The sequence below is a fragment of the Haplochromis burtoni genome, unplaced genomic scaffold, assembly GCF_018398535.1.
Source record: "Haplochromis burtoni strain Fernald_Lab_line unplaced genomic scaffold, NCSU_Asbu1 Contig_197, whole genome shotgun sequence".
NCBI classification, from domain to species: domain Eukaryota; kingdom Metazoa; phylum Chordata; class Actinopteri; order Cichliformes; family Cichlidae; genus Haplochromis; species Haplochromis burtoni.
In genome coordinates, this window is record NW_024582558.1 from 634,466 (window position 1) to 644,724 (window position 10,259).

Sequence of the window (10,259 nt, forward strand, 5' to 3'; positions counted from 1 at the left end):
TTTTTTTTACAGCTGAGCGATTCCTTATTCTGTAAAGTTGAGGGGGACACTGACTGATGGGTCATTTTAAGGCTTTTACACATTTTTATAACCCCGAGAATATATTTATCCTCAGGCGAATCCTGAGCATAAAAAAGTGTTTCTAAAACACTTCTTATGCTTTTTGTTTTCATTTCTAAAAAATGAAAATAAAGTGTGCCTAGCGTTAAAGAAAATAATGAAATTGTTTTCCCCTCTTCTGTATACATTTCCATGCAGAGTGAAGCAGCTGACCGATGAAGAGGAGTGTTGCATCTGCATGGATGGAAAATCTGACCTCATTCTGCCCTGTGCACATAGCTTCTGTCAGAAATGCATTGATAAATGGTGAGATAATCAAATAAGCTTGAATTATTCAAATTCATCTATAGCGTTGTAAAACATTAAATTACACACCCTCTTCTGTTTCTGTAGGAGTGGCCAGAGCCGAAATTGCCCAATCTGCCGTCTGCAAGTGACTGCTGCCAACGAATCGTGGGTAATGTCTGATATCCCCACAGAGGATGACATAGCCGGCTACATCCTCAACCTGGCTGATGAGGCGGGCCACCCACACAGGCCTTAACATGCAGAATACCGAGCCAAGTAGATAGCAAAGGGAAATATACCCACTTCAGTAGACTTTACATACTGAAACACAAAACACCACTTTCACTGAGAGGTTTCTTTCCCCCCCCCTAAAGAGTAAAACAGAAAAGAATCCAGCAGGTGTCTTCTCTTTATATTCTTTGTGATAGCTTCTGAAAATCTCCTCTTATAAGTCCTAAAAATCCCAGGATGCTTTTTGAAACCAGAGTATTGTTGATGATGTACTTTATGGAGTTTTGTGATATGTTGTTTGAAGTGAAACAATTGTATTTGTATATTACAATAAATTGTAACATTTTAATGGAACCCAGAATAACCAAATGTTGCTTAAAGTACTACTAAAAGGTGGTTGGGGTTAACTAGGCACTTTATAAAACAAATGCTGATACATGTTGACATTGCCTTCCTTCGATATGAATGAGAGAGACACAGTTGCACTTTCTTGTAAAGTTTGATAAGTATGACTCTCATTCATATAATTTAAATCATCACTTTGATGTTTTGGGAAAGTGTCTTGTTTGCTGTCCAGGGAAAGTCAGATATCTGTAGGACAGCAGTTAGATTATCCTCATACAAAGACTGGAAACAAGGAGAAAGGGCTGGCTGTAGTCAGTTTTATCAAATCATCTTTGAATTTGTTATATTTAACTATATCTAAATGTGATAAATAGAGAAGTTTAAGGGTGATTTTTTTTTGCTGTAGACTGATTCATGGCTAAATTGCTTCATGAAGTCATTACAGGACTGTTTTCAACTTTTGGACAGCATCAGGCTCTTTTCATTCTGTTTGTAGTCTCTGTGCTAAATTTGGGAACTGACTCTGGCCTTGCAGTGAACATACAGACAGTAAATTGGTATTGATCAAATCTTAAACCTCTGAGCAAATAAGCATCATTTCCCAAAATGTCCTATTCTTCCTTCATGTGCAAATCCAAGACAGCAAACATACTTGTCGTATTTGCCAGGGCTTCTGGACAAGCAGTAAAGTGAAAATTTATGTTCCATCTATAAAGCTGTTTGGATGTCTGTGCAATGTATCCCTGCATGTTTGTACCCCACATGACATGGACCATGAGCTGTGTTATGTGAATCTGTACTAAAATCCTGTTCTGGTGCAGTTCAGGACACAGGACTGAATAGTCTCATGTGATTTTAAGGACTTGGCTCGTTGTGGTGTCTTAACTGTTGTAAATAACCTTGCCTGTCACATAAGTTGTTCTCCTCTTTTTACTTTTATGAATTTTTTTCTAATTATTTTTCTCTCATCTTTATTTACACTATTTTAATATGAATTCTGTAGAAATCTTTTAGTTTGCACTCCCAAAACTGCACTCTGTGCTTCGACGTGACTGTAATTAAAAGCAACTTAATGACTGAGAGAGAGGCAGCTTGTAGGGGAACAGTTAAGTAAAATCACTGAAATTGTGTTTTGTTTTCGTTTCACCCTGGGTCTAACCGATCCCTAGTGGCACTTTCAGTTTAAGTTGACATAGCTGTGACACTCGAAGTTGATTCTTCCGGAAATATTTTATTAAATGTGAATATATATGAACCTTATAGATTTCATTTCTGTTTTACTCAAATCCAATTCTTCATTTAAAGTTGTATTAAAGAAATGACTTATTTAGATCTTTGTTGTGTGAAGTTCAGTGAATTCTTCAGTTTAGCATTTTTCACATTTATTTTAACAATTTATTCCATATATGAGTCTATAGTTTTGAAATATCAGTAATATTTCAGTTCTGTTCATTTTGTTCGACCTCACTTCTCTGGGTGCTTGTGCGTAGTTGATGGAGATGATTATATTTGCCTTCATAAATGTTATTTTGGCGCTTTAATCCTTTCATTCAAGCTGAAATATACACACCCCAGAGATGTGCAGCAGTAAGAGAAGTCTTTTACAAGCTCTTTAGCAAACTGTCTGATCTTGTTGCATGACTGCATGGTCCATTCAGAAAAATGTCAAAGAAAGTTTTTAATATTTACATTATAAAGTTTATGAACATATCTATGTTTTCAGGGCATATTTTTAAACATGCCCTAAAAACATAAACTGCTGTGTAATGTGATGTTGCAACCATAAGATGGTAGCATTATCCTGTATTCCTTCTGGGGTCCTGGCATAGTACAGACATTGTATTTGTTATAGTGAATGAAGGGAAGTGTAATAACAGAACCATTCTTACTGTATTATCCTTAATAAATAGATACTCAATTTTTGACACTTTATGACTGTTGAATTGAAAGTTTTTGCAACTTTTGTTAATAGGTTGTTTCATATGCAATAAACTGTATAAGCTACATTTTTATACAGCTTATTCTGTTTGGAAACAAGATTTTCTTTGGCAATAAAAGCCTAAGTGATGTAGCCTACTGTATCAGACTGGTGTTAAGATGTATAGGAAAAAATCATAAATGCTTAATCTTATGAGTTTTACATGGCTAACATTGGCATTGTTTTACAGGTTTGAACATGTAAACTCAATGGTGGTGTGGGACATTTCATTTTAAAATAAAAAAAGAGTGAAACCTAGTTGTTCATGTGGTTTACACGTTAACCATACCCCTCCGCGAATTGCTACCTTATCGTGGTGTAGTGGTTTGTGTGTCCCAGGGATCCCAGGAGATATGTTGTCCGAGCCCTTGTCCCCCTGGTCAGGCCTCTCACTTGAGGCAGTTAAATAATTCCAGACCCAGAGCCTGGCAGAGCACCTCGGGTGGATGAGGTCCGCCCTGAGTTCCTGAAGACTCTGGATGTCGTAGGACTGTCTTGGTTGACATGCCTCTGCAATGTTGCATGGAGATCAGGGGTGATACCTCTGGATTGGAAGACCAGGATGGTTGGTTCCCATGTTTACCGGACCACAGGGTGTGTTCCAACTATAGGGGAATCACACTCCTCAGGCTCCCTGGGAAAGTCTATGCCAGGGTGCTGGAGAGGAGAGTTAGTCCGTAAGTCATATACAGGAGGAATAATGCTGTTTTCGTCCTGGTCGTGGAACACTGGACCAGCTCTTTATCCTTTCAAGGATACTTGAGGGTGCATGCGAGTTTGCCCAACCAGTCTACATGTGTTCGGAGTGTCCTGTGGGAGGTGCTTTGGGAGTATGCGGTGTCTGGCCCATTGTTACGGGCCATTTGATCCTTATATAACCGTTACAAGAGCTTGGTCTGCATAGCCGGCAATAAGTCGAACTTGTTCCCGGTGGGTGAAGCTCTCTACCAGAGCTGCCCTTTGTGACCGATTCTGTTCATAATTTTTATATACAGAATTTCTAGGCGTAGCCAAGTGATGGAAGGCTGTGGTGATGTGGTTCTGTTGGCTTCATCAGGTGATGGCTTCCAGCTTGCACCGGAACGGTTTGCAGCCGAGTGTGAAGCAGTGGGAATGAGGATCGGCACTTTCAAATCTGAAAAGGGTGGAGTAGATTAAGTCTGGTACGTCCTGCACGAGTGACAGGAGAAGGGAACGGGAGATTGACAGACGGATTGGTGCTGCACCTGCAGTGATGTAGACATTGTACTGGTCCACTGTGGTGAAGAGAGAGGTGAATGTAAAAGCGAAGCTCTCAATTTACCGGTCGATCTACGTTCCTACCCTCACCTGTGGTCATGAGGTGTGGATAGTGATCGAATGAACAAGATTGTGGATACAAGCGGTGGCAATGGGGTTCCTACGAAGGGGGGCTGGCCTCTCCCTTAAAGATGGGGTGAGAAGTTCAGCCATCCGGGAGGGGCTCAGAGTAGAGCCGCTGTTCCTTCACATCGAAAGGAGGTGGTTTGGGCATCTGATAAGTATGCCTTCTGGACGGTTTCCAGGCATGTCCCACCAGGAGGAGGCCCCGGGGCACACCCAGGACATGCTGGAGAGATCATATCTTTTAGCTGGCCTGGGAATACCTTGGTGTCCCTCCTGATAAGCTGGAGGTGGCCGGGGAGAGGGAGGTCTGGCCTTCTCTGCTTAGGCTGCTGCCCCCGCGAGCTGGCCCTGGATAAGCCGAAGAAAATGGATGGGGACAAAAAATGGTAAAAAAAAAAATCTGGCAACTGCCAGTGCTACCCCTCAGCCTCCTACTAGACTACTTTGCCTTGTTCTCAAGTTACTGCATTCACAAGATTCTCTGACTTTGAGGTCGAGGTCACTGAGGTTCAAATTCATAGAATATTTTTAGTTGTTGCACCCGTGGTATCAATTTGAAGCTCCTACATCACTTTATTCTTAGGTTATCATATTCATAAGATTTTTATAAAACTTGACCTTTGACCTTGACCTTGAGGTCGAAGTCACTGAGATTCTAACTTATCTGATTTTTTTGTAGTTACACCTGTGGTGTCAATTTGAAGCTCCTACACTGCCTCGTTCTTATTGAGAACACCTAACTCACAAACTAAGGTGTCCAAGCTGCCCCATCATTGCTTTTACGGAGGTAAAGACACAGTGAAGCCAAGGATTATTGAGAATTCACATTGCAATACCTTTAATACCTACAGCATGTTCCAATTGCTGTAATAAACTATTGCTAACAGTACCGAATGCTCTACTGACGTCTAGCAGGACAAGCACAGAAATGAGTCCACTGTCAGAGGCCATAAGAAGATCATTTGTAACCTCCACTAACATTGTTTCTGTAAATAATCAGTTAGCTGTTTTACAACCCATCTTTCAAGAATTTTGCATTTTTCACGAGTCAGTTGTGACAGCTAGGATTTGCACCAGGAACTTTATTGCTCTGAGGCAACAGTGCTAATCACTTCACCACCACAGTGTAATGATTCAGATATTCCTGTGTCAAGGCACTCTCTGACTTCTGTATAACCTTTGTTCCTTATGTGTGCCATGTGTGATCACTCCTATGCTGTTTTACTATGGCTGTTGAAAGACCAGCATGAATCTGTTTTTGCAGTAAGTCACTGCAAGTCACAAATCTTTGGCTTTTTATAAGATTTTACTAGTTACAAATATAGCTATTATTAACCTGTGGCCATTAAAGTGCTCCAAATAATTGGCTTACCAAATGGCTCGGGTTAGTGGGTTACCTAGGCAACCGGAAACTGCTAGACCAACCGCCAGCTTCATCCTCCACTTAGAAAAATATTTTTCCTCTGTTGGTTTGCGAGTGTTACTGGTGCTTTTAACACAACACCGGGATGGGTCAGCAGATCTCAGGTCAGGGAGTTATGAACCAGCTCCGTCAGAAGCTGGAGAAATGTTTAGAACTGCTTCGTGACAGTCGCTACTTAACTTACGAGGAGTTCCTGGGAAGACTGGCTGAACTTAATGACATGTAAGTGACAGGTCGTTAAAGACAGCTTTAGAGAACAGCAAGCGGCTTTTCTTTAACATAAAACAGTTTTGTTCAGAATGAACAGGCCGACAAACTTAACCTAGTTCAAAAGTGTACCTTTGGGCTGATTTTACGTAGACTTTTCAATTTGAGAGCTAGCGTCAGTGCTTTTATGATATCTTTGATTTAACCTTCCTTATTTTCTAGCATTACACACATTTCTGCTAGTTTACTAGCTAGGTTTTTTTTTTTTAGCTTACAAGTTCCTGGAGGTAATAACTGCAAGGCATGATAGTGCAGCTGAAGGTTAAATAAACACACGAAGTGAACAGCACAGAGCAGTGTTGTTAAGTATTAGTAATGAAAATACATTTTTGAAATTCAGTATGATGGAAAATAAATGTAAAAATTCTGTTATGAATATTGTGGCACTGCTTTGTCATTTGGCTGAATGGTTTATGGAGAAAAACATAACTTCTCCCCTCTCTCATTCTTCTCTGTCAGTACTGCTGAACAGCAGAATGACCTGCTGTTTGAGGTGCAGCCAGGATCTGATGCTACAGCCATGTGGAAGGTGGCTGTCAGGGTTGTGTGTACCAAGGTGAGACCAAAGAGCCTTCCCCACATGCCAACAGAGGCATCTGCACACACATTTATGACAGAGAGGGACAGATGTGAGTGAAACCATACTCCTGTAAAAGGGGAAAGGTAATTCTGCCCCTAGAGAAATACATCCTGTAATAGATTGCTGATAGCAGCTATCAACTGGTAGCTTGGATTAAAAAACAGTGCTGGGCTTGAGAAGCCTGTCATCGGTGGGTTATAGCCAACTATTTTGGCACAGTGTAAGATTGAAACTGCATGCACTACCAGTCATTAAGTCACATGATTGCCTTTTCTTCCTCACAGATCAGTAAGGAGAATGGCATGGTGGAAGCATCGCAGATCATGAACCTGTATCAGTTCATCAAGCTGTATCATGACATCGCCAGCCAGAGTCTTCAGGTGCCGTCTGCAAAGAGCCCCTCTACTGAGCTCCTGGCTGACTCCTGCCAGGCCAGCAGGTCAGGCAGTCATGACATAAAGCATACATTTTATAGCACATTCAGCAATTATAAATACTTTTATGACTTTATTTAATAGTGACAATGAACAGGAAATAGGGGGAAAGAGAGCATGGGAACAACATACACCAAAGGTCATTGCAGCCAAATCAAAGTGGGACCTCATTACTTGGGCATGTTGGTGGTCTAAAAACTCAGCTGTAGGGTTACCATTTTAAAAAGCTATTTAAAAGGTTTCAGCTAAAGCTTTTCTGGACAATTTAACCACAGGTTGGTCGTTGTTTTGTTTGGAACAAAAAAAGGACTCCTTTAAAGACTTTAAAGGTTTTGGTGCCTCAGGAAGAGCATGTGTGATCCCCAGCTCCCACAGATTCTTATGCAAATGCATTCAGTCCCTTTGAATACACCCACTTGATCTTATATTTGCCAGCTGAGCAGTAATGATAATGTTGGAACGTACATGCCATTAAAACCATTACACTTGTGCTAATATCAAATGTTGTGTTTCTGGCCCGAATCTCCAAGCAGCCTAACAATGCAGTTAATGCAGTTTTTCCTGCTCACCACAGGTGTCAGTGCTGTAAGACTACAGAAATATTTCTTTAATGCTCCACAATCTGCATAAATTATATAATTTCTTTGCAGCAGAGTGATTTCTCATCCAGAGGCAAGGCTAGGGGGCTGATTGATGGGTCGTGTTAAAACTTTCGGACATTTTTAGAACACAGAGGGATATTATTTTCTCAATTCCTTGATTGCAAACCCTCAGGATTTATCAGACATATTTCTACTAAAAAAGGTAGAAAAGCTAATTTAAGTTGCCTTCCTCAGTAGATAAATAATAAAACAGTTTATGTTTTCTCTGTATACAAGCAGCAATTGATGATGAAAATTTGTTACTGAAAAATCTAAACTTCCTGTTATTCACACACACAGTAATTATTCCACACCCTCTTCTGTTTCTGTAGGAGTGGTCAGAGCCTAAGCGAACTAGCATGTCATCTGCATGTGACTGCTGACAGCGAATCGTGGGTAATATCTGATCTTCAGAGACTACTTCCTTAATGTGACTAATGAGGGAAGCCACCCATACATGCTTTAAAATGTCGAATACTTAGCTAAGTACATAGGAAATGGAGATACACCCACATAAGAAGACTTTTTCCTCCTAAAGAGCAAGATAGAAAAGAATCCAGCAGGTTTCTTCTCTTTATATTCTTTGTGACAGCTTCTGAAAATGAAAATCTCCTCTTTTAAGTCTTAAAAATCCCAGGATGCTTTTTGAAACCAGTTTTGTGATATGTTGTTTGAAGTGAAAAATAAATCTGTATTTGTATATTATAATAAATTGTAACATTCACGGATCCAAGGAGCTTTATTTGTCATTCGCATCACATGTTAACATGAGGTGGAACGAAATTATGTACACACGGTCCGGAGTGAAAAGAAACAAAAATAATGAAGAAACAGAAATTTTTTCTTAAAGTTAGAATAAATAGTTGGGGTTTTTTTGTTTTGTTTTTTTAACAAAAGAAATGACAAGTAATAAGACAATACAATAAATAATACTATAACTAGAGTGCAACAACCTGAGTACCAGTATGGAGTATGGGTAAGGAGTGTAGGTATAAATATAGGTGTAAATAAATATTTTAGCAGCAAAGGGCATAATGACCAGCATTGATAAAGTGACATAAAACATTAGAATCGACGCGTTCTCCGGGAGCGTGAGTAGCTGCTGGTCTACTGTGCGCCGCCATGTTGACATTAACATTTTAATGGAACCCAGAATAACCAAATGTTGCTTAAAGTACTACTAAGAGTGTTAACTAGGCACTTTATAAAACAAATGCTGATACATGTTGACATTGCCTTCCTTCGATATGAATGAGAGAGACACAGTTGCACTTTCTTGTAAAGTTTGATAAGTATGACTCTCATTCATATAATTTAAATCTTCACTTTGATATTTTGGGAAAATGTCTTGTTTGCTGTCCAGAGAAAGTCAGATGCCTGTAAATGTAGGACAGCAGTTAGATTATCCTCATACAAAGACTGGAAACAAGGAGAAAAGGCCAGCTATAGCCAGTGTTATTGAATCTTCTTTGAATATGTTATATTTAATTATATCTAATTTGTTTAATATGACTGATTCATGGCTAAATCGCTTCATGAAGTCATTACAGGACTGTTTTCAACTTTTGGACAGCATCAGGCTCTTTTCATTCTGTTTGTAGTCTCTGTGCTAAATTTGGGAACTGACTCTGGCCTTGCAGTGAACATACAGACAGTAAATTGGTATTGATCAAATCTTAAACCTCTGAGCAAATAAGCATCATTTCCCAAAATGTCCTATTCTTCCTTCATGTGCAAATCCAAGACAGCAAACATACTTGTCGTATTTGCCAGGGCTTCTGGACAAGCAGTAAAGTGAAAATTTATGTTCCATCTATAAAGCTGTTTGGATGTCTGTGCAATGTATCCCTGCATGTTTGTACCCCACATGACATGGACCATGAGCTGTGTTATGTGAATTTGTGCTAAAATCCTGTTCTGGTGCAGTTCAGGACACAGGACTGAATAGTTTACATGTGATTTTAAGGACTTGGCTCGTTGTGGTGTCTTAACTGTTGTAAATCACCTTGCCTGTCAGCTGTGCTGATTTCTCTAAAAGTATTTACATTTATTTGTTAAGATGATTTTAATCTGACTGTTGTAGAAATCTTTTCCATCCATCCAAGTTGATATCATATATAATTTACAGTTAAGTTATGAGTTAAAATTGTTTTGTTTAAGTGGATTTAAAGTGTTGATTTTATTAAATGTAAATATGCAGTAGCGTTAATCTTTATTATTTATTAAATCCTTAATTAAAGTTGTATTTAAAGAAATTGGTTATCTAGGTCTTTGTTGTGTGAATTTCAGCTTTTGCATTTGATCACATATACAGGGAGGGCCATTTATATGGATACACCATAATAACATGGGAATGGTTGATGATATTAAAGTCCTGTTTGTGGCACATTAGTATATCTGAGGGGGCAAACTCCTCAAGATGGGTGGTGACCATGGTGGCCATTTAGAAGTCGGCCATCAGTGTATCCATATAAATGGCCCACCCTGTATTTTAACTTATTATAAGTATTTTTTATGTAGGAGACAACAGTTTTGGAATTTTCTTTAATATTATTTCAGTTCAACTATACTAAAGTTAGAATTTTATGTGACCAAAGGTAAAACTTTTGGGTAGTTGTTTTTCTTTTTTTCCACTGCTGTCACGTTT

General features: G+C 39.3%; 2 protein-coding genes across 2 annotated transcripts in view; both read left to right on the forward strand.

The window, feature by feature from the left end:
* LOC102302063 (RING finger protein 141) overlaps positions 1-3,160 on the forward strand; it is a 7,708-nt gene extending 4,548 nt beyond the window's left edge. The window contains exons 5-6 of the mRNA XM_005935584.3: positions 259-366; positions 454-3,160. Of these exons, the coding sequence (XP_005935646.1) occupies positions 259-366; positions 454-604 (259 nt within the window). The 3' untranslated portion in view covers positions 605-3,160. The remainder of the gene's footprint in view (positions 1-258; positions 367-453) is intronic.
* Positions 3,161-5,651: 2,491 nt separating this feature from the next.
* On the forward strand, positions 5,652-8,340 carry LOC102302673 (RING finger protein 141). The gene is made up of 4 exons (XM_005935585.2): positions 5,652-5,912; positions 6,417-6,513; positions 6,822-6,976; positions 7,945-8,340. Exons 1-4 carry the CDS (start codon positions 5,776-5,778, stop codon positions 8,039-8,041), a joined length of 486 nt encoding a protein of 161 aa, XP_005935647.1. The 5' UTR covers positions 5,652-5,775; the 3' UTR covers positions 8,042-8,340.
* Positions 8,341-10,259: the final 1,919 nt, after the last annotated feature.

What these genes read in the sequence shown, in the direction of transcription:
- LOC102302673 (XM_005935585.2), top strand. Translation starts at nt 5,776, where the DNA reads ATGGGTCAGCAGATCTCAGGTCAGGGAGTTATGAACCAGCTCCGTCAG. An exon ending in CTGGCTGAACTTAATGACAT is followed by an intron (nt 5,913 to 6,416) that starts GTAAGTGACAGG and finishes CTTCTCTGTCAG; the next exon opens with TACTGCTGAACAGCAGAATG. An exon ending in TCAGGGTTGTGTGTACCAAG is followed by an intron (nt 6,514 to 6,821) that starts GTGAGACCAAAG and finishes TCTTCCTCACAG; the next exon opens with ATCAGTAAGGAGAATGGCAT.